Genomic DNA, 24624 nt, shown 5'->3' with positions numbered 1-24624 from the left:
TGTTTAACCCAGGATAGCCTAGACCCCAATTACCACCCTGTTCTTGCCTCAGCCGCCCAAGTGGTAGTAGTACCTGAAATTACAGGTAGTCCTAAAGATATCTCTCTCTCTTCTCCTCCAGATTCCCACCCACTCTGCATATATGTCCTGCCTGTGGCTTTCTCTCTGCAAGCACAGGACCTAAGCTTAGCCATACTGGAGAGAGGATTTTGCTGGCTTTCCTTCAAAAGACCAAAGGCAATCTGACCATGAACTCTGACAGCTAAACAAATGGTCTTCCATTTTACTGTGCAAGAGATCAATCTGCTAGAGAGCTTGTTAAAAGCCAGGTTATCGTTGGGTCTTATCTAGGAGTTTACAGTGCAGTAGGGTTGGGTCCATGAAGATTTGTCCTTCCTTCCTTCCTTCCTTCTCTTCTGCTACCCCTTTTCTTCCTCATTTTTGAGGGGTTTGAGGGACATCGAGATAGGGTATTTTTACACAGTCCCAACTGCCGTGGAACTCACCCTATAGAGGAGGAATTCGGAGAGATCAAATTCAGAGAGATTTACCTTCCTCTTGTCCTCCGAGTACTGGAATTCTAGGCGCAGGCCACTGCCTCAGGCTAAAAGGATGAGCATTAAGCAATCGGATAAGTTCCTAAAACACCTCTGAGCAGCAAGCCTGGAACAACCACCCCAGGAATCATTTCTCTGAGGCGAAGGGAGGCGGAGGGTTCCTTCACGTGGCAGTCATGGTTGGCCGGCACTGCCCTCTGCTGGCCAGAGTGTAAATTGGAGCCCATGGTAGTTGTCCACTGCTTCAGGGTGTACTTATCAAGACTTTCTCGGGAATCCTGTCTGATCTTCGAAACAACGAAGACCACAGCCATAACAGCACAGGATAAAGCAGGCAGGATTGGCATTTCCTTCTTACAAATTGGAAAAGCAGGTTTAGGGATGAAGCTCCGGGGCAGAGCACTCTCTTAGCACACACAAAGCCCTGGGTACCATCCCTAGCATTGCCTAAGCCAGTCATGACTGTAATCGGGGTGTGGGCAGAGGAACTGGAAGGGGAGGTCATTCTCTGCTACACAGGAAATTCAAAGCCAGCCTGGGGGGAAGTCATCCTCTGCTACACAGGAAATTCAAAGCCAGCCTAGGATGCACAGGATATCCTCAAACAAAAGAAAACAAAACGCGGACGATGAGCCAAACTAAGCACCCCTCTTTTGGGTACCCACAGGCCTGCAAGCCACAGTCCTAAGGAGGACCAGGGGAAAACCAGGCCAAGATGGCTACCTCGAGGCTCATTCCCAAGTGGAATGACTTTTTGAAGCGTGTGGCTGAAATCCTTGTAAAAAGCAAGGTAAGGGCATGAGTTTTTAGGGCATTAACATAGTATCGGCTGGCCTGACTATATTATGGTGAGAAGCACTTCACAAGAGCTATATATGGTCCACAGAAGCAAGGGCCAGGATAGGCCATCGTTGCCACCTCAATAGAAGGGGGCCACCAATGTCCAAATAATTGTACAGACATTACCGCGGGGCATAGTGACAGTGAGACACAGATACTCAGGAGCTTGTCGGAGGCACCACCCCGTGTGAAGAGAAATTTCCCGAAAGGGAAGAGTGTCTCGGTCACTGTCCTGTTGCTGTGAAGAGACACTGTGACCGAGGCAACCCTTATACAGGGAAGCGTTTAACTGGGGGCTTGCTCACCGTTTTAGAGGCCGAGTCCATCGTCATCCTGACAGGGAACACACTGGAGAAGTAGCTGAAGACTACATCCTGATCTACAGGCAGCAGGCAGAGAGAAGCTGGACCTGCAATGGTCTTTTGAAACACCACTTCCAAAAAGACACACCTACTAATCCTTCCCAAACAGTTCAGCTGGTGACTAAGCATGCAAGTATATGACCCTCTGGGGGCCAGTCTCATTCAGAGCATCTCAAAGAATAAGATAGCATCACTGGCCTTTTACCTTGTCTACCCTGTCAACCCGTAACACTAGATAGGACAGAAAGGGGGGAAGAGGGGAGAGGGAGAGAGAAAAGAGATCCCCAAAGTCAGGGGTAGGAAAGGGGGCAGTGATACTGTTATACTACATTCTGCTTGCTGATTAGTGGTGTGGAGGTTTGAAAATGCTTGGCCCAGAGAGTGGCACTCTTAGGAGGGGTGGCCTTGTTGGAGGAAGTCTGTCACTGTGGGGGTGGGCTTTGAGACCCTCCTCCTAGTCATGTGGGAGGCAGTCTTCTCCTGGCTGTCTTTGGAACAAGATGTAGAACTCTCAGCTCCTCCAGAGCCATGCCTGCCTGCACGCTGCCATGCTTCCTGTCTTGATGATAATGGGCTGAACCTCTGAACCTGTAAACCAGCCTAGGAAATGTTGACCTTTATAAGACTTGCCTTGGTCATGGTGTCTGTTCACAACAATGGAAGCCCTAACTAAGGCAGCTTGAAAACTGAAACCAACAGCATCCAACCACCAGTGGACAAGCAGCCCGTTCTGCTGGGGCTCCAGCACTTCCAGAGCCTCTAAAACATTCCCACAATTCCAAACCTCACACACTCACAGAGACTATCTGCATCTGGTAAAACCACGACCCTGCTAGCGCACGCGGTCAATCAGTCAGCTGCTGTAAAGCAGCCCACCTGGGACTGGAACAAAAACATACGCTTATAAGATGTCTGTGTTCTTAAAGAAACCAAAATCCCCACTCTACCACAGAGAGAACATTTGCTAACCTGAGCTTTGCGGTGGCTGGTTCTGTCCAGATGGACCTCAAGTACATGGTTCATATTTCTGTCCTATCTCTGTGGCGTAACGCACTAAGTATGTTCTGTTCCTTGGCTAGAATATCCTAAAAGTCTTATTTGTGCTGGTGATTGTTTTGTTTTTGAGACAGGGTTTCACTGTGTAGCCCCGGCTGTCCTGGAACTCACTCTGTGGCGCAGGCTGGCCTTGAACTCACGGAGACTAAAGATCTATTTTTATTGTTTAGACTGCATTTTGCCCGTGCGTGTACACAGTGCCCGTGGAGGGCAGAAGAGGGCACCGGGTTCCTGAAACTGGAGTTTCAGGCCATTGTGAGCTACAGTGTGGGTTCTGGGAACAGAAACGAGGCTCTCTGAAAGAGCAACTGGTGTTCTTAACTGTTGAACTGTCATCTCTCTAGCCCCGTACTGGTATAGTTTTGATCTTTCATAATTTTGTGCTGATTTGGGGTGTCCTGTTACATCACATATGGCTCTCAGATGACAGACTTGTTTGAGTAACTTGTTAAATGTGTCCTTTCCGACCCATTTACCTTTTAGACACGGAGGATGGATATGACTGACTGCGCTCTCAGACAAGCACAGTTTTCTACTGTGCTTCTACCACATACTCTGGCCATCTAGCGCCCACGCAGGCGTGGTTCCATTATGGGCTTTCTTACACACTTACACAGCGTATCTATTATATGCTATGCCCATGTGAGGGGGGAGGGGGATGTACTCCGGTTTGCTTTCCGTGGCTTCGATAAAACACTGTCCAAACCAAAGGAATGCTCGAGGCATAGCACCTGAGTTCTCACAGGGGAGCCGAGGCAGGGGCTCAGGGTAGGGGACGGAAACTGCTGTAGCTACCTGCCTTTGTGCTGTGCCCACACCCCTCATCTCCCAGCTATTCTTCATGCGCCTGGTGGGCAAGATACCCATTGAGACACTCATCCGGGACATGCTCCTGTCAGGGAGCACCTTCAACTGGCCCTGTGGCTCGGGTCATGGAAGCTGGGACCTCGTAGGGACCCTGGGGATCAGGGCCCCAGCTTCTCTTCTGAGACTGACTTCCTTCTTTTTTTTTTTTTTTTTTTTTTTTTTTTAAAGACTGTGAAATGTCTGGTTTGTTTTACTTTTTAAATAATCATGAACCCAAAAAGATTCGGGTTTCCCAGGCCCCAGCCTTATCCCGACAGCCCAGCAGCAGGGCGGGGCTGAGGGTCTGGAGCCAGCATTGCTGGTGCTGCTGGTGTCGTGGGTATCTGGAAGGGCCACTGCCGCTGGGCAGGGACACTATGGGCCAGGAGGGGCCTCTGGATACGTGGCCCATGAAGGGTACCATGGGATGATGAAATCATGGCTAATAAGAAAGATGGTCCCTTTAAGAGAAAAATGGAAAAAAGAAACAGAAACCCGTGAACAGAGGAACACTGCCTTGCTCCCTCTGATTTGCTCAGCTCGCTGTTTTCACACCACCCACCTGCCTAGGAATGTTTCCCCCCTCAGTGGGCATGGCCTTGGTATGTCAGTTATCAATCAAGAAAGTTCCCCCTCTAGATGTACCCACAAAGCAAACCCGACTGAAGCAATCCTTTGATTGAGCGGTCCTCTTCCCAGGTGTGTTAAGTTGACAACCAAGATAAGCCATCACAGTGTGACTTGGGAAAATGCTACAATCGTGCGCCCCTCCCCACCCCTTCGCGCCAATATGTTAGTGCCTAAGTCTCAGTGTATGCCACATCTCCCCCACCCCCAGACACCCTCACTGGAAGGAAAGAGTGACGTGATCGTGCTGACTGACCGACCCAAAATCCTGTTCAAAGAATCTCGCTACCCTCTCACTATGCCGACGGTATGTTATTACTTCAATGACGCCCACTTCTTCGCGTCCCTCTCCTGGGTGTCATCGAACACAAAAGAAACGCTGGTAAGGCCGCTCCCCATCTCCTCCTTAGTCCCTCCAAAAGCCACAACCTTGTAGCTCTCAAGCCAGAGCCACCCTGTGAACGGATAGGACCCAGACTCGGGGTTTCCCCTCAAACTTTGCCCATTCACATCCTCCGCTCTGTGTAGACTTCATGATCAAGGTTAAGTTGGTGGAAGGATTCCAGCTTCCCTTCCTCGACCCTCTCTCCAACTCCCTAGAGGGTAAAAGTCACCCCAGCCTTCTGATACCTCCTTAGCAAAACAAACAAGGAAACTCAGCATGATGTCACACACCTGTCTGTCATCCCAGTGCTCAGGAGCCTGGGGGCATTCCTTTCATATCCAGAGGATCAGGAGTTCAAAGCCAGCTTGGGATACAAAGCAAGATCCTGTCAAAAATGAATATCTGGGTGGTGTCAGCACTAGGGAGGGAGGGGCAGGCCAACCTCTGAGTCCAAGGCCAGCCTGCTCTACAGACTGAGTTCCAGGACAGCCAGGGCTATGTAGGGAAACCCTGTCATGGAAAAGCCAAAACAAATAACAGAAGAAGAGGTGTGGGGGGAGGGTGCAGGGTTGGGGGGGAAGGTCAACCAGATCCATATAGTAAATTCTCTTTTTTTAAAGATTTATTGATTACATATAAATACACTGTAACTGTCTCCAGACACACCAGAAGAGGGCATCAGATCCCATTACAGATGGTTGTGAGCCACCTTGTGGTTGCTGGGACTTGAACTCAGGACCTCTGGAAGAGCAGTCATCTCTCCAGCCCCATATAGTAAATTCTAAGCCAGCCAGGGCTACATGGGGAGACTTTGTCGAGAAGGAAAACACCATTTTGAGAAGGGGGAGGAGGAAGAGAAGAAGATGGCTGACTGGCTCTCTTCTGGCTTTTACTGTCCTGCAGGCTGTGGTGTGGGTGAAGAACAAAACTGACGATATGGTTGAGAAGAGGGCATTCCCGATGTCGGAGCGACTGCGGCCGATCCAGGCAATGGTGCACACGGGTCCCTTTCATGCCATCGTGGCCTACTGTGGCGACATGATCCTGAGGCTCTTTGGGGACCATTTTAAGGCATTCAAATTCCTGGGGGCTGTGCCCTGCCGCTTTGATATCGGCTGCCTCTGCTTCGATCCAGAAACGAAGATGCTTCTGTCCGGCATCCTGGGGGGCGTGGTCACGTGGACCATTGACCCAACCGGCAAGGGCCTCTACATGTTGCAAATATGTACCATGTCCAGTGACGAGATGGTCCAGAACATCGCCCTGAATGGCCCCAATGGCTGCCTCACGGCCCTGTGTGAAACGACACTGCGGGTCCTTGAACGCCAGGGCCAGGGTCAACTGTTAGAGACACAGAGGTTCATAGCCTCTAACTGCGGCTCTCCCATCATCTGCTGCTTCACGAGCTTCGAGGAGAAGCTTCTCTACGCTGGGAACAAGGCTGGGGAGGTCTACGTCTGGAGCCTCCTTCAAAACCAGTCTCTCCACAGCTTCCGAGCCCACCCCACGTCAGTGATCTGCATACAGAGCCGGTCAGAGGCCCACACCCTGCTGACGGCTGGCAAGGAAGGCATAATCAGGGAGTGGAACCTCACTTCTGGGAACCTGCTCCGGCACCTGGAACTGGGCGAGGAGCTCTACAGCCTCCAGTTTATCGACAACATTACCTTCTACTGCCAGACGACGCATCATTTTTCCTTGCGCCGCCTGCCCAGCTTCTACAGCCTCTTCAACGTCTGCGGCTCCGTCCCGCAGCAGCTGTGTCGCGTCCGCTGTAGGGACAACTGCTTCCGGATCCTGTGTGCCACTGAGGACGGCCTGCTACGCTTTGTGTCTCCTGTAACAGGGGACCTCCTGCTTATCACTTGGCCTTTCTCAATCCTCGACCACGCTGTGGACTGGGCCTACGATCCGGGTAAAGAGGAGCTTTTCGTAGCGACAGGCACCTCAGAGGTGCTGGTGTTTGACACCAGCCGCAACCCTTGCCCGGTCAAGTATCTCTTGTGCACCTCACCGGATACTCAGGACTTCGTGCAGTGCCTGGCTTTTGGGAATTTCCATCTGGGCCGGGGGCTGGTAGGACTGGTATTCTCTGGGCACCAGAGCGGTATAGTGAGGGTGCTTTCCCAACACAGCTGCGCCCGAATTGAGAAAACGCTCCATTTTGGGGCCGTGCTGGCTCTGTCGGTGTTCTATGGGGGGCTTTTGACTAGCCAAGAAAACTCGTTGCTCTGCTCCTATGGGGTAGACGACTTCATTCACTTGTCGGAAGCCGTGCTGACCGGGACCCGCTTACAGCTTACGTCCCTGGCCTGCATTCTCAGCAGCTGCCCACTAAAACACCTGATCCTCCTGCCAAAGGCCGTAAGTGCCATTACGAGCACCAACTGCCTCCGGCTCTGGAAGTTCCGTGATTTTATGTCCTTTGGGTCGACCCAAGGCACCAAGTTCATCCAGACGTTGCCTCTGCACCAATGCGCCATCACCTCCTTCGATGTCTGCGTGGCCTTGAGTATTTTTGTCACTGGCGGTGCCGACGGCACCGTGCGCATATGGGATTTTCGGGGCAGACTTATATCCATGCTGGACTCGTCCCTGCATTTTGGCCCGCTTTGCTTTGCCAATGACCGTGCCGACCTGCTTGTGACTTTCAACCAGAGTATTTACCTGGTGTCCTCTTTACAACTGTTCCCCGCATCCATCCTCTCTCGACTCACCCTTCTGAACGTCACAGATGACATAGTGGAAGTCCCCAAACCTTACTTGCCTAGCTTCTTTTTTTCCTTTGATATCTTATTTGTGCCCAAGTATAGCTACCAAGGAAACAGGAGACAGGACCTACGAGGTCTGGTCAGCCTTCCCAATAAGCGAGCTATTGCCTTTGATCATAATGTGCCACATGTCATTGAAGAAGAGGATGACGGCAGCACCATGTTACTGACCTCTCCTCGATATGTTTCTATGGAGGAGAGCAAGTTGCTGCATGGGTCTGACAAGCATCCCCAAACCCACTACGTGGCTCCTCCTCAGTTGCAGTTGACTGCCTGGGACGGACTGAACCCCTACAAGATACTGCAGTGCTACTTTGGACAAGGGAGGAAATGGCTCCTTGCCCCCGACTGCTACATCCCGAACTCAGTGATCCGTGCCCGTCTTTGGCCGGAGGGAAGTCCAATATTCCTCATGTGCAGCCTGCACCCACCACAGCGGGATCTGGAATGGGAAAAGGGTCAGCCGTTCTTCTTCTGGCAGAGCAGGGTAAGGACTATGAGCAAAGCAGGCGAAGCCCCACAGAAAGAGGATGAAGATTTCCTGGAATCCAGGCTAACCAAGGACGTCACCTACAGCATCCTCACAGACTCGACAAGCCGCAGCTGGCTGGGGAGGCAGATGAGCGACGTGGCCGTCAGCAGCATGGTCGAGGCCATCCTCAACATCATGGGACATGCCAACCCACTGAAATTCCAGAGTTGCATCCGCGCCTTAGGGCAAATCTTCGCCTCTTACCAAGTGTCTCCAGCGCTGCGCTCCGAGACAGCGCACCGTCTGCTTGATGACACGACCCATCCCAACCCGCACATCAGAGAGCTCTCCTGGGAGGGGCTGAAGCGCCTAGGCATGGTCACACATCTCTTCGCCTTGCCTCTGGCCCAGGGACTGATGGACAAGGACCAGAGAGTGAGGAACAAGGCCATGGCCCTAATGCCCGATACCGGAATCCATTCCAAGAGCTCACTGGTAACCATGATGCAGAAACCAGGCATCTTCCAGGAGTTGCAGTGAGTCGCTTTAATCTTCTCGCTCCCAGGCTTTCCCTCCTCTGCCCCCGCCATCTTTATCCCTGATCATTTTCACCACCTATCAGCCTGTCTTCTTCTTTTTTTTTTTTTTTTCACAGCCCCCTGGGATTCCTAAACTGCCTTCTCATGACATCATCTTGTTTCCTCTTCCCTTCACCTATTCCTCTCTGTCTCCCACCTCGTCAGAGTTCCAGCTTCACCCACACACTGCATCCTCGCCACTGCTCTCTTGGCTTCTGGACCATATACTGTACTTTCTTCTTGCCCCACTGCTAAACCCTGCCTTTACTCTGCAGCAGAGTTGTGCCCGATTCAACACAGTCCCCCCCCCCTCTCTTGACTTTCACAGGCAAGAGATGATTGGAGAGGAGTCCCTGGACCACCTTCTAGGGCTCCGGCCCACAGACATCCAAACCCTCATTACTCAGATAGAGCTGCGGCTAAGTGATAACCTGTCGCTGTCTAAAAGAGAAAAGGTTGATTTTTCTTTGGAAGTCCCGGGGTCTTCTGCACCCAGTCAGGCCGTCTCCTTGCTCCTACTTCCCACAGCCCCTGAAGTACTTGAAATCAAGCCCACCAAAAGCCAAAGACAGATCCGGTCAGCGGGCAGAAAACGGGGTGAGTATGAGGCATCTGGGCTCCTGGTTTGGATCCCTAAGAGACAGGCTAGTTGGGATGAGAGGGGGCCTAAGACACAAGTGGAGAGATTGGGTCAGAGAACTCTCCTATACAGACTCTAGAAGACCTCAAGGTCCGTGCCCCACCCCACCTTGGATAATGAGACACAACTTGGGGACACACCTACCAAGGGGGAATGTATTTTAAAGACAACAGCAGCAGCCCTTTCTGCACTCTTTATTAAAAGTTTCATTTACCTGCAGTGCTTTCTTCACCTCCGTATCTTGATTTTTTTTTTCCCCCTCCAAAGCCCGGAAAATATTACGAGGCCTCAGAAAGGTAAAAGAGACAGCAAAACAGCAGAAACACGAGGAGACAGGTGATCAGGGTGAGGCTGAAGCAACCCAGGCGGATCTTCAAATAACCTACTCCAGGACTTCAGCTGGCAGCTTGCTGAAGAGCCCCAAGGAGGCGGAAGTTTCAGAGAAGAGTGTCCTGAAGGAACACATCTCCGTGGTCATGAAACTGAGGAAGAGGCTTCACTCGAGAATCGCAGACAAAAAGGACAAGAAAGCTCGCAAAGAGCCTAAGCACAGGAAGAAGAAAGAAGTCAAGGCCATGGCTGTAGCTGTTTCACAGGAAATCCTGCCTCTTCAAGTGGATGCATTTCTTTCTCCTCCGCCATCATCACCACCACCTCTTCCTTCTCCTCCTCCCCCTCCTCCACCACCACTACCAAGAAAGAGAACTCATAAAATTGCTGGGCGGGGTATTGAGGGAGTGCCTGGTAGGATTCTCCCTCCAGACAGTGAGTGGCGGGACGATCTCTGTCGGCTCACAAACCTGAGGATAGCTGAATCCCAGACAGGAATAGTGGAAGACCTAAGCACCGAGCTAGTGGCTACTGCTACTGAGGTACTGGTAGGTAAGTATCCGAGCTGGGAAGTCTTTGAGGAATTATGCCCCTTACTGGAGGAAGCAGTGAAACCTGGGGCTGGGGAAGCGGCCTGGCAAGAGGGAAAACCAGTTTTTACTGATGAAGCAGCAACTACAGAGGGCGTGGAGGTCAAAGATCTGGAAGAGATGCCAGAGGCTGGAGAAGAAAGACTAGAAAAAGAACGGGGACCGCAGGAAGTGGAGCTAGTGACCTATGGAAAGGACAAAGTGAAGGAAGTGACTTTCTTAGAACCAGCTAAAGACAGGCGGAAACCCCAGAAGGGAAGGAAAGCTAAGAAGATGGCCAAGCAGGAACAAAGGAAAAAAGACAAGCGATTAGAGGAGGCTGTCGCCACAGAAGAGCTGGCCGTGAGTCTGGAACCAGAGGAAATGGCCGAAGAAGGAGGAAAAGGAGAAGGAAGAAGAGGAGAAGCATGGGAGGAGGAGGAAGGAGCAGAGAGAAGGGAGGAGGGGGAGGAGGAGACAAGGGAGGAGAAAACAATACAAGAGGCATCATTCCTGAGGAAACTGTCTTGGAATGAGTGGAAGAGGTCTTGGGATGAATTCCAGAGAATCCAGGCTCAGAGGATAGTGCGTTGGGAAGAATGGAAGAAAGAATGTGATGCGATGCATTTGAGAGAAGAGGAGAGGCTCCGGGCCAAAGGGAAACTGCTGCTAAGTGAGGAGCTAGAGGAACTGGGGGAAAAGAGGCTGGGATGGGATGAGTGGAGAGAGATCTGGGAAGACATCATATCAAAGACCAAAACTGAGAAGGAATTGGATTTGGGGGAAATGTTCAAGGAAGGGGAGGAAGGGGAAGAAGGGGAAGAAAGGGAAGAAAGGGAAGAAGGGGAAGAAAGGGAAGAAGGGGAAGAAGGGAAGGAAGAGGAGGAGATGGGAGAAGAGGAAGAGATGAGAGAAGAGGAGGAGGAGGAGGAAGAGGAAGAGATAGATGAGGAAGAATCAGAAGACGACGAAGTTCTCAGAAGAGAGAAGAAACGGATCCGAGTGGCACAGAAACAGGCCAGGGCGCAGTGGAAAAGAGCCCGAGCTGCAAGATTACAAGCCAAAGCGAAGAGGCTGCTCGCAAACGAAGAGGAGAAACTTGCGCAGGAAGAGAAAATGCTAGCCGAGGAGGAGAGGAAACTGGCCCAAGAGTATGTGAAAAGGGCTACCAAGGGCGGAAAACTGGCCCACACAGAGATGACCCTCGGCGAGAAAGAGAACTTCTTGAGCCAACAGGAGGAAATTCTAAGCCAAGAAGCCGAGCTACTGGCCCAGAAGAAAAAGAAACTGGCCGAAGAGCTGGAGAGAATGGCTCTCGAAGAAGAAAAAATAGCACAAAAAATAGAAAAGGTGGAAGAGGTGAAAGCCGTGTTGGCCCAGAAAATAATAACCATGATGGAGAAGGAAAAGAGCCTAAAGTCGGAGGAAAAGGAACTGAGAGAGGAAACCAGGAACCTGGAGTGGGACAGACAGGAGCTAGTTCTGAGGGAGGACGAACTGTACGAGGAAGCAGAAAAACTGGCTGAGAAAGGTGAGGTACTGGCTGAGGAGGAGGAGATGCTGGCTTTGCATGAGAAGAACCTGACCTTGGAGGAGGAGATGCTGGCCCAGGAGGAAGAGCAGCAGATGGAGGAAGAAAAACGACTGGCCTGGAAGAAAGACAGGATGCCTGAAGAAATGAAGAGTGCGCAGGAGAGGAGGGAGAGACTGAAAGAGAGGAAGCATGAGCTGGCCCAGGAGAGGGAGCAAATGGCCCAGAGAAAGAAAGAACTCCAAGAAAAGAAGGCAAGGCTGGCCCAGATGGAAGAAAGTCTGGACCAGGAGAGGCACGCGCTGTCCCTGGAAAGAGACAGGCTGGCCGAAAGGGAAAAGGCTCTCTGTGATAAGGAAAGAAGGCTCCTCAAGGGGAAGGACCAGTTACAGGACGTCAAAGACAAACTGGAAACATACAGGGAGAAGCTGATTAACCTAAGCCAGAAGCTGAAGGAAGAGATGGACGTCTTCATGGTGGAGAGAGAGAAACTGGTTGACACAGAGAAGGAAGTGAAGCAAGCAGATATGCTTCTGGCCAAGAAGCAAGGGAAGCTGTCTGAGGAAAAAGTAAAGTTAGCTGACGAGATCATGGGAGTCATCCAGAAGAGCAAGTTTATCAGAGAAGAGGCTGGGATTGTTAAAGAAGGGGAGGAGCTGGCCTACGAAATGAAAAGGGTGGCCAAGGAGAAGCTGATGGAAGAGTTGGAACAGCTCCCTACTGACGAAGCCATCTTAAGGAGGAGGAGGCTGGCCAGCCATGAGATACACCTAATGAAAAAGAAAACGTCAATGGAGGAGAAAATTCTAGCACATGAAGACAGGCTGATGGCCACAAAGGAAAAGAATGCTGCCAGAGAGAGTCTGGAGCTTAGCAGAGAACAAAGGATTCATGCCCAAGAAGAAAGGAAATTAACCAAAGCCACCAGGAAACTGGATAGAGAGAGGGATGCTTCCAAGGAGCCTGCAGAGACTAGAAAATCCTTAAAGGTGCTGCAAAGCCTGGTCAACAAAGCAAGGAAACTGACTCGGAAAGAAACAAAGATGGCAAAGCTAAACCGGTCACTGTTAATTAAGGAGGCCAGCCTAAGTGTGGAGGAGGAGAGACTTAACGTTAAGGAGCTGGATGCAGGGGAAGAGCAACCAGAGATAGTCATGGAGGAGAGGAAGCTAGCTAAGATGCAAAGACGTCTGGCTAGGCAACTGACAAGGCTGAGCGCCCAGGAGCAGAGAGTGGCTGAGGAAGAAGAGGAATTTGACTGGGAACCAAAAAAGGTCTCGGAGGAGGAGGAAGAGGAGGAGAAAGAGGAGGAGGAAGAGGAAGAGGAGGACCTTGGAATACAGGAGAAAGCTTTATTCTTTAAAGGGCTGCGGATTAGGAAAAAGACCTTCATGGGGCTTTTTCCTGGGACGAAAAAATTTTACAGACTATTAGAAGAAGTAGAAGGTAAAGAGGACTTTTCTCAGGACATGGAAAGCCTGTTGGTTGAAGTGGAAGAAGAGAGTTTGACTGAGGAAGAGGCGGCGGCAGTGGAGGAGGGGGAGGGAGAGGAGAAAGAGGAGGAAGGAGAAGAGGAGGAAGAAGAAGAGGAGGAAGAAGAGGAGGGAGAGGAAGAGAAAGAAGAGGGAAAAGAGGAGGGAGAGGAGAAAAAGGAGGGAGAGGAGAAAAAGGAGGGAGAGGAGAAAAAGGAGGGAGAGGAGAAAAAGGAGGGAGAGGAGAAAGAGAAGGGAGAGGAGAAAGAGGAGGGAGAAGAGAAAGAGGAGGGAGAAGAGAAAGAGGAGGGAGAGGAGGAGGGAGAGAAGGAGGGAGAGGAGGAGGGAGAGGAGGAAAGAGAGAAGAAAGAGGAGGGAGAGAAAGAGGAGGAAAAAAAGGAAGAGTGGAAAGAGGAGAAGGAACAAGTGGAGGAAGAGGAAAGAGAGAAGGACAAGGGGATAGAGGAATGGGAAGGAGAAAAGGAAATGGCAGAGATAGAAAAGAAAGAAAAAGGGAAGGAAAGAGAGGTAGGACAGGAGGAGGAGGAAGTGGAGGAGGAACAGAAAGGGAAGAAAGAACAAATGGAGGAAGAGGAAAGAGAGAAGAAAGGGAAAGAGGAAGAGAAAGGGGAAGAAGAGATAGAAAGAGAAGAGAAAAAGATGGAAAAGGAGGTGCAGGAAGAGGAGGAAGAAGAGGAAAAAGAGGAAGAACTCGAAGAAAGCTCAAGTGAGGAGGAGGAGATGAAAAGTGTGAGCCCCATAGAAGAGGAAGAGGAGAAACTGTTATGGGAAGAAGAGAGGAAGGAAGAGGCATTGTTAAAAAGAAAAAAACCAGAGGTGCAGGCAGAAAGAAAGAAGGTCCTACAAAGACGGGAAGTGGTCCCTCAAAAAATCTCTGAGCTCAGGGGAAGCTCTATGAGACTGAGCACCATTTCTGGGAAAGATGTCCCAGTACCTGAGGAGAGGGAAAGCAAGGAAGCGGAAGTGACACAGATATCCAGGGAAGAGGAGGCCAAAGTATCCAAAATACCCACGACACCCACGATATCCCTGAGGACAAAGGTGATGGACAGAGAGAGACAGCTGATGGAGAAATATAAACTGGAACCCCTACGCCTTCTGGAGGTGATCTCGGAGCATCAAACAGCAGACATACTGACACCATTCACGTCTCAGATTGTTAGACGGGCCACGGAAGCTCACAGACACCACCTCAAAACAAAGTGGTTTCTGCAGCACCCTCCTTCCCTGGCTGGCCAAACAATAGGGCGGTTGCATCTCCCCGAGATCCTGGCAGAAAAAGAGCGGTACGGCCAAACAATAGGGGGGTTGCATCTCCCCGAGATCCTGGCAGAAAAAGAGCGGTACGGCCAAACAATAGGGGGGTTGCATCTCCCCGAGATCCTGGCAGAAAAAGAGCGGTACTCACAGGTAGGGGTATCGGACATCGAGTGGCTGCACGGTATCTTGAAGCAGATGGAGGCAGGAGAAGAACTTCCTAGATACAGTTTCCACAGACTGTGCCAACTCCTCAAAGACCTCACGGAAACGGGAGACCTGCAGTGGCTGCACCTGGCGGTCCTTGAAGCCATTGTGCGCCGTCACAAGCAGATTGTGGATTCAAAATCTTCCAAACCTAGGAGAGAGCCTATGAGCCCCAAACACTTGAAAGTGATTCCTCCCATAAAGGGAAGGGAACAGGATGACTGGCTGAAACCTTCAGCTGTCCCCGTACCAGGACCCTTAGCTACCAAAAGGGTTACAGACCCAAAGGCTATCCACTGGCATCTTCTAGGGGAGCCATACAGAAGTGCTCGGCTTCAGCAGCTATCCAGTGCTCTTGACAAAATGGAGACACAGTCTCCTGATCCTAGCACAAGAGACATTTTGATGGCTAGTCACTCTTCCATAAACAGACAGACCCTGGCGCTGATGTTTCAAAAGGACTTTGGGGATCTTAAAAGTAAAAGCAGGTATCCCAGACTGCCCAAATTGGAGAAAAAGCCTATCTCCAAGAAAAAGGAAGAGGTACCTCCATGGGAGACATTTGTGGCGCTCTACCATGTTTTGCGGATGTTGCAGCAGCGGTATGCCGAAGACAGGGCCACTTGGATGCAAAAGTTTCACCAGCTCATGGACCTGTACCAGATTAAGTCACCTGGAATCCAGAGGTTGCTGCTGGACCTCCTAGTGACTGAAGAGCCCCAATTCCAAGAGTTCATCTCCAAAGAGACAGTAAAGGCCAGGGAGCTGATGTCTGGGGAGCGGCTACTGTACTGCTTGGTTTGTGGTGGCTCCCATGCCCCACAAGTCCCTCTGAAGTTCCGGAATGTCATACCCCTCCCTGATCAGAACAACGTGCATACCATTAACCCCAAAGGCATCACTAAGTACGGAATCCTTGAACTTGCCTGGAAAAGCCTACCCCAAGCCGATATCCACCTCATCAGGAAAGAGTGCCAGGTCATTGTTCCCGCTCCCTAGCTTGGGACTAGCTAAAAAGTCAGGTGACCTGGCCATCAGAAACTAGACTTTCAATCTCCAGGGCCCACACAGCCAGGTCAAAGTTGGTTTTTTTGTTTCTTTTGTTTTTTTTTATACCCAGCTCTAGAAGCCAGTTTCTGTATTGTGGAACAAACAGAAGGTACTTATTTCCAACAAACTTTGATGTATCCCTTTAAGCCAGCGTTAAAAGTGTTTCTCCCACCATGTCACCAAAGAAAGCAGTCATGTGTCTTGACAGTGGGGCAACTTCCCCGAAGCCAGTTGGTGTATACTCTGTTAAAGGTGAAGAGGTCAAAGAGCCTCCCCTTCCTTCCTCACCATCCGCAGCTAATCCTAAATAAACAATAAAAAAAATAATTATAAGACAGAGAATTTTTTCACTTAAGTGTTTGTGGCGTGATGGAGGATGTGACTCTCTTCCCCGTGGACAGCTCTGTTTGCTGATGACTTGAGACTTAAGTAGCAGATATCTTAGGCTTTTGTTTTGTTGTTTTGGGGACAGGATCTCACTATGTAGCCCAGTGACCCAGCCTGACAGCAAGTGGTTTGGTTTACATGCTGAACCATCTCAGTGGCTCCCCAAATAAAGACTGTTTCAACCCTGTCATTGCAATGAAACCATCCTAAGTCATCCCAAGTTATGAGCCACCCGAGTATCTATCACTAGATACACCAGTTCCTGTGAATGTGGGCACCCCATCTGTCCCATGGCCCCAGCACTTAGAACAGTCTACACCCAGGAGCTATTGATACGTATTCTCCACCTATAAAATGGGGCAACTCAAGCCAAATTAAAGTGTTTATTGGGGGGGGGAGCACTGATGTCATAGGAAGTCAGGGAAGTAGCCACACAGACGAGGAGACAGAAAAGCAGGGGGCAGAGAGAGAGAAAAGTCATACACACAGGGAGGAGAGGGGGAGGGAATGTAGAGAGGGAGAGGGCATGTGGGGAGGGGGGAGGGAAGGGAGAGGTAGAAAACCAAAATGTCTGGTGAAGAGCCTCTGGGGGAGAGGAAGCCCAGCCCCTCCGATAGAGGGGTATCAGGATAGAGGACGGGGTATCTCAGCCATGCCCCTTAACAGGTAGGGGGCTGAGGGATGCTGGGAGAATCTGGAGGCCAGGTCTACTTTGTTATGTTAAATAGGCTCCTCAGCTTGTCCTAGGTCTGAACTTCAACAGCTGGTTTCTCTAACTCTGACTTTTAATCTAATATCCTGGCCCCCACCCCTAGCCCCACGAGGAATATAAACACAACTTGGCTTCCCCTTTCCCAATTTAGTGCACCATGAAACTCCCTCTGGCGATGTGTTTCGAAGGTGGTGTAAGTTCCTTGTCACCTGCTCTGTAACGGTGACTGAACGGTCATACTTCATTCCTTTGTTTCTAGTGGTTTTAGTGAATGGATCCTATGCTCCTCAGTGGCACTTTAGACAAATGTCTTAACCCAATGCTGAGATTTCTGAACGCTCCACAGGTGGTAAATGTTCTATCAAAACACAATCCGATACTCACCGTGCAAGGTTGTTCATGATTATAATCCTATAAACTTGGGAAGCAAAGGCAGTAGGATTTCCACAAATTCAAGGCTGGCCAGGGCAACAGTGAGTTCAAGGCTGGCCAGCGTAACATAGCCAAGTACCCAGGTCTAATGGAACTGCCATCTCATGACTTGAGGACAAGGAACTTAAAAAAAAAAAAAAAAAAACAAAAACAAAAAAACAAAAACAAAAAAACACACATTCTTAGCTACTACACAAGGAATTTGAGACCAGTAGACACCTCATGAGACATTGTTGCAGAGGACACACACATCATACACAGAGATAAAAATAATATAAAAGACATCAGTGAAAACGGTAACACACATAAAAACATTTAGGTATACATCCTCACGCTGAGACTCGAGCCCGTGCTGCTGAGGTGGAAAACACGCATCTTACCATTAAGCCGCGTGCACCTCTAGCCCCCGCGGTACTAATATTTTTAGAAGGTTTTTTTATATGTACACGTGTTTTTGCATTCTGTATTTATGCGCGCCGTGTGTGAGCCTGGTGTCTGAGGAAGTCAGAAGAGATCTTCCGGTGCTCCCAAAATTGGAGTTACAGGTGGCTGTTGGCATGTGGCTGCGGGAAACAGAACCTGGGTCCCCTGGAGGAATAGTGTGTGCTTGCTGGATGCGACGGCACTCATCCTTAATGTCAGCACTGGGGATGCAGGGGCAGGCAGATCTCTGAGTTCGATTCCAGCCTGGTCTACAGAGCGAGTTCCAGGATAGCCAGGGCTGTTACACAGAGAAACCATGTGTCAAAACAAAAAGAAAACAAAAACAAAAAACCAAAAACAATAGTATGTGCTCTTAATGGTTGAGGCCTCTCTCCAGCCCCCAGTTAGTAATATTTAATAGATACAGTGTAAAAGCAAAACAAGTATATAATTTGGAAAAAGTAATGCATACATTGGTATAGATGATAAAAGGGTTTGTTGGTTCAATGTGCAATGTTTTTAAAATTGAGACCCCTGTTAAAACAAACACCTGATCCTTGACAATCATGTTTTCATAGAAAGAAGAACAAAAGCCAATAAAGGAAAGCTGACCAAGAATCTTGCCAAGGTCTGAATTAATGCAAGAAAACAAATTTCCAGGGCTGGTAAGATGGCCCAGTGCTTAGGAACACTTGCTGCTCTTGCAGAGGGCCCTAATTTGGTTCCTATCACCCACAGGGTGTCTCAAACTGTAACTCCAGTTCCAAGTGATCCGATGCCCCCTTCTGGCTTTCTTTGGCACTGCACACGTGCCACACACAGGAAGGCAAAAACACATCAAATCTTTTTAAAGACAGATATTTTAGATAGTTCAACCAGATACTTTCTAAGTGTGTGGTGGGGTCATGTGTATGCCATGGTGTGTGCGTGTGTGCCAGAGAACAACTTTGAGGAGCTGTTTTTTGCCTTCTACCTTGTTGAGGCAGAGTCTTGTTACTTCTGTCACTGCACTGCATTGTCCCCTGAGGGCCCAGTGAATCTGTCTTCACATCTCATTGCAGGAGCATTGGGATTACAGATTCCTACCACTGTCTCCGTTTTTTTTTTTTTTTTTTTTTTCGGTCGTCAGGCTGCCATGGCAAATGCTTTTACTACCGAGCAATCACCCCAGCCCATAGTTAAGATTTAAGATAAGGAAATGGTTATAAACACAAGAGGAGGCCAGGAGAGCTTGGCGTGGTGCTGTAGACCTTCTAGCCTAGCACTCAGGAGGCAGAGGCAGGCAGGCGTCTGCCCATCCAAGGCCGGCCTGGTCTACAGAGCGAACTCCAGGACAGCCAGGCCTACACGGAGAAACCCTGTCTTTGAGAGAAAGAGAAAGGCAGAGAGACAGACAGAGACACAGAGGGGAGTGGGGATTGTACCATAAGCCTGCATCTATACCAAACACAAGTCTCTGGATGGGGCAGTGGGACAGGGAGGGCCCTGGACGAAAAGGAACCTTAATTTCAGTGAGTTCATGGTCCAGAGACAGCTCATTTGACATCAGCACCCATGAATTTTATTTCCTTGATCTGGTGTGGTGAGTCCATGGTGTAATTCCAGCCACCTTCGCAGCTATGGGAGTAGAGAAAATTGCTGTGTAGACACCTTTTCTAGTTGCTTTCAGTGCCCCTTTGGCTCAGTTTCACTGGAGTTGAACAAGGGGTGCAGGAGCCAGTTGATACAAAACCCATGAGCGGAGGAGCAAAGATGGTTAGAGGAAAGGCAGAAAGAAGATGCAGGAGACAGTTATGGGAGGGCCATGGTCAGTACCACACCAGCAGTGAGCGTATTTTTCTCAGTGTCTTTTAAAGGCAAGCAACAGAAAGCATGCCCACTTCGGGGAAGATAAACAATGACCAGGAATGCTTACGTGGCAAGTTTTTGGTCCACAGTATCTATGTTTGACTAAGGCCGTTCCTTCAGGCTAAGACAGTCTCTCAAGGACAAATGCATAGGTGCAGGAACTTTGCAGAGCATAACGTAAGTACAAACAAACCCAAAATTTCATTTAAAAGAATATGTCTCTATGTTTAAAATAAACCATCTTCTAAAGGATTTGCTACTTTAGGTAAATTCAGCCTGTCCAAAAGGTCTTACTTCAATACCTTTGCCTGAGCTCAGAACTAACATAAAAAATCTAGGCACAGTGGTGCAGGCTTGTGATCCCAGCACAGGCAGATTTCTGGAAATTTTTTTTTAAGATTTATTTATTTCATGCTTGTGAGTACACTGTCATCAGACACCAGAAGAGAGCATCAGATCCCATTACAGATGGTTGTGAGCCACCGTGTGGTTGCTGGGAATTGAACTCAGGACCTCTGGAAGGGCAGTCAGTGCTCTTAACCACTGAGCCATCTCTCCAGCCCCCTGGAAATTCTTAGCAAAATGGGAGAGTTGAGAAATGTTTCTGAAGCTGTAGGTATTGAGTTTGTGTATGTGTTATGTGTATGTCTCTGTGCATGTTCACTCATACGTGTGTGTGTATGTGTGTGTGTGCATGTGGCCTTCACCTCTATGCCCCCTAAACACACACACACACACACACACACACACACACACACACACACACAAATGCACCAAAACCCCACACATGCATGCATACACACAGCACATACACAAATACACCCAATACCTACACCCCCAGACTACCATTTGGCCATTTTTTTTTTTTTGGTTCTGTTTCAGTTTTTGACACACTCCTTGAAAATATGAGATGTATTCCCCCCTCAATTTCTTCTGCAGTTTCTTCATCAAAGATGTTGAACAAACCTGTAGACTAAAAGGGAGCCCGGTGAGGCTGAAATAAAGAAGGAATCTCAAAGGCAGAGAAGTCAGCAGAATGTAGCATGCCACGTTAAACATTTCTGACTCGGAGACAGCATCCGAGAGACTCTTTATACAAACAGGAAAGTCTGAATCGAACACAAAGATAACCCTAAGTTCAAAGAGGTGGCGCAGTCTTGCCAACTGTGGTATCAGGAAGTATGGATTCAGCTGATACCTGTCCACTCAGAAACTTCTTACAGAAGTAATCTCGTAAGATCAGACTGCAACGAATATCATCATTAGGTCTTTAAGACTCTGGGAAGCTCTTAAGACATCCTCCAGACTTCTGTCTCCTTCAGAGTAGCAGGTGGAGGTGACATGGTGACACAATAAATGTGTGTCATGGGTGTGGGGACATCTGAGGTTTCTCAAGAAAGGGATTTGGAATGCCAACAAACGTGAAAAGGAACCCAGAATGACAGTAGGGGGGTTGTTAATTTCTAGATACTAGGGCAAAAGAGGTTCCCACGCCTTAGTAACAACATGACTGTGATGTCAGCCTTAAGTCCCCGCATGAGACATCTAACTGTAATGGTCTCCCTCTCAGCTGCTGCGGCTTTTTGGAAAAGCTTTGTTTTTATTTCAAAGAATGCATCTCTCAAGGAGTCCAGAGACAAAACATTGGATTCCCCTGGAGCTGCAGGTACAGGTAGGCCTGAGCTGCCAAGACATGGGAGCTGGGAACTGAACTCAGCTCCTCTGCAGGAGCCAGAATGCTCTTAACCACCAAGCAATTTTCTTTTGACAAGATCTTAACATGCAGCCCTGACTGGTCTGGGACTCATTTTGTAGACCAGGCTGGCCTCAGACAATAAGAGATCCAGTTGCTCCTGCCTCCCAAATGCTGGGGTAAAGGTGAGTGCCACCTTGTCCGGCTCCTTTCCCATGTGGTGGCTTATGTGGCACAGTATTTACTCTCCATCAGGAATTACTTGGGTGACATCAAGAAGGAGCTGTACTTCCGGATGTCCTTCCTAGTCACTTGAACCCTCTGACTACATTTCTGCTCTTCGGGAAGCTCTGGCCTGGAAACCCTGAGAACCTCTGCATTTCATTTTGACCAGAGGAATTTTTTTAATAACCTCTGATTATAGTAACTTAATCACATTCATATCTTTTTTGTCCTTCACCCATACTCATCAAATACAATTTAAATTTAAAAATTGCCAGGTGTCGTAGCATACATCTTTAATCCCAGCACTGGGAGACACAGACAAGAGAATCTCTGTGAGTTTGAGGCCAGCCTGGTCTACAGAGTTAGTTCCAGGACAGCCGGGGTTATACACTGATACCCTGTCTCAAAAAACCTAACCAAACCAAACCAAACAGTATTCAGTGGGTAAAACGCAGGCACGAACAACTGAGTTCAGCACCTCAACACATGTAGCAGCCAAACACGGTAGCCTGTGCCTATAACCCCATCACTAGAAGTGGGATGTGGGATGGTGGGGACAAGTGGATCCTCAGTGTTTTCTGGCCAGCTGATCTATAAGTTCCAAGGTCACTGAGAGAGCCTGTATCAAAAAATAAGGAGGACAGTGACAGAGGACAGTTGAAGTTGACTTTTGGCTCCATGACAGACAGACAGACACATACACACACACACAAGGAATGGTGAGTCTAAACGTGTAACAGAATGAAATAAATTAAGATAACCCGTTAAGACATGTGTGGGAAAACTCTGCTAACTGAGGTCGAAGTCTACCATTGACTGGATAGCCTCTGGGCTTGGCACTATATGAGGACTCCCTTCATTGGCAGGGCTTCTCTGATTCTGACCTTGCCTGGGGAGTTCAAACCCTCCCCCCACACACACCTCTACCTGCAGAATGGCACATGGCCTGGGCGGAGGTTACAAGTTCAACTTCCTTTCTCCCAATAAGAACCTATTCAGTTAGCACCTGAGATTCCTGAAATGCTTCCCCACGCTAACGAGACATTTTGGTACCCTAAGCCTTCAGTCAGTGGCCTTTGCCCATCTAGGATGTTTCTACCCTCCTATCCCCCCAAACTATAGAAGCCTCGAATCATCCCAAGTAAAGCTGATCTGTCTCCCTGCAGCTGGTCCTGGTGTGTCTTCACCATACATAATCACAGGGCTTCCTTTGCCCTCATGGACCAAGATTGGTCGGTGATCCCTGAAGGCAGGGAGGGTCACAGACATGGTGGCACCTGCCTTTATTCCCATTGTTTTAGAGACAGAGGTAGACTGATCCCTGAATTTAAGGCCAGCCTGGTTTACAGAGTGAGTTTGCATCCATGGCTACACCGAGAAACCCTGTCTCGGAAAACAAACAAAGACTATTATTATTTTTAATTAAGTGTTTGACATAAACACAGGAAATGACCTGGGACTAGAGTTTCAGGTGGCTGTGAGCCGTCTAATGCGGTTCCTGGGAATTGAACTCCTGCTCTTAACAGCTAAGACATCTCCCCAGCCCCAGGATCTCACTTTTAACCCTGACTGGCTTAGAACTCACTGCATAGACCACACTGGGCTTGAACTTGTGGTGATCCTGTTACTTCTGCCTTCCAAGGGTTGGGACTGGAGGCTAGGCACGCCCACACCTATTCCAATGACCACATTTTTTTTTTTTTTTTACTTTTTGGTAGGTATACATGTTCACACGCACATGTGTGGAAGACAGAGGTGAATGTTGGGTGTTGTCTTAGTCACTGGTTTATAGCTGTGAAGAGCTACCGTGACCATGGTGAGTTTGGAGAGGGAAGCATTTAACTAAGGCTTGCTTACGGCTTCTGTTACGGTGAAGATGATGGTGGCACACATGCAGGCATCATGCTGGAGCTAGGAGCTTTGCATCCTGGTGCACAGGCAGCAGGGAGACACACTGGGCCTGGCATGAGCTTTTGAAACCTCATGTGAGATGTTGGGGTAAACCTCCAGCCCCAATAAGCCCACGCAAGGAAAACTCAACTCGGTTATGTATTTATAAATTGCATGCCTATATTGGGCGGATCTGCCCCTATGCCACTTTCTTCCTCAGTTATGAAATCCCTGCTACTTGCAGTTTCTCCAGGCCACGAGCTTCTGCTCCATCTTTCTTCCAACAACTCTCCTTCTGTCCTCCTCCAACTCCTTCTCCTTCCCTCCTCTTCCTGTTTTGCCTGGAAAACCTGCCTCCTCGTTTTCACCCAGTGATTGGCTATTAGTCACCTTTATTAGCCAATCAGATAATTAAAGAAAATTCCTCTACAGTGACATACTTCAACAAGACCACACCTCTTGTTCCTTCTAATCCTTTTAAACAGTTCCATTCCCTTATGACTAAGCATTAAAATATATGAGTCTGGGGCTGAAGAGATGGCTCAGTGGTTAAGAGCACTGACTGCTCTTCCAGAGGTCCTGAGTTCAATTCCCAGCAACCACATGGTGGCTCACAACCATTGTAATGGGATCTGATGCCCTCTTCTGCTGTGTCTGAAGACAGATATAGTGTACTTACATATAATTAAATAAATATTTTAAAAAATATGAGTTATAGGGGCCATTCTCATTCAAACCACTCATTTCTTAGCTGGTCTCTGTCATATATTTTGCATCTAATATTTTTTTGTTTGTTTATGAGCCTAACCTTTAATGGTTGAGCCATCTTTTCAGCCCATTAATTTTTATTTGAAGTGTTTGTGTGTGTGTGTGTGTGTGTGTGTGTGTGTGTGTGTATGTGTGTGTGTATGCAGAGGTAACCTGCAGGAACCAGACTCTCCCTCCACCACGTAGGCTCCAAGGGCCGCAAGCCCCTTCCCCCACTGAACCATGTTGTTGGTCTTGTCACCTTATTAATTTTTTATTCACTTCACATCCTGATCACAGACCCTTCCCTTCTCTCCTCCCAGTCCCCTTACAAATACCTACCCCCTCCCCTTCTCCTCAGAGAAACCCCCGCTTGGGTAGCACCCCATCCTGGGACATCTAGTCACAGCAGGACCAAGTGCATCCTCTCCCACTGAGACCCAACACAGCAGTCCAGCCAGGGGAAGGGGTTGCAATGGCTGGCAACAGAGTCAGAGACAACCTCCACTCCAGTTGTCAGGGGACCTACACGAAGACCAAGTTGCACATCGGCTACAGATGTATAGGGGTCTAGGTTCCAGCCCCTGCATGTTCTTTGGTTTGGGGTTGAGTCTCTGGGAGCCCCAGGTTAGTTGACTCTGTAGGTTTTCTTGTAGCTTTCACCTTATTTTTTTGAGGCAGAGTCTCTCACTGAAT

The 24624-nt window shown here is 49.0% G+C and overlaps 1 protein-coding gene across 1 annotated transcript; it reads left to right on the top strand.

Moving 5' to 3' along the window:
- Positions 1-1272: 1272 nt before the first annotated feature.
- WDR87 (WD repeat domain 87) lies at positions 1273-15520 on the top strand (the record flags this gene model as incomplete). Its single annotated transcript, XM_080908667.1, has 10 exons — positions 1273-1347; positions 3648-3764; positions 4500-4670; positions 5577-8452; positions 8823-9091; positions 9402-9715; positions 9956-10396; positions 11045-12762; positions 12991-13174; positions 13937-15520. The coding sequence occupies 10 exons, from the start codon at positions 1273-1275 to the stop codon at positions 15518-15520; spliced, it is 7749 nt and encodes a 2582-aa protein (XP_080764793.1).
- Positions 15521-24624: the final 9104 nt, after the last annotated feature.

This window comes from Micromys minutus (assembly GCF_963924665.1).
Source record: "Micromys minutus genome assembly, chromosome: 32".
NCBI classification, from domain to species: Eukaryota; Metazoa; Chordata; class Mammalia; order Rodentia; family Muridae; genus Micromys; species Micromys minutus.
Note: the sequence above shows the minus strand (reverse complement) of the source record. Positions and strands in the feature narration are given on the sequence as shown.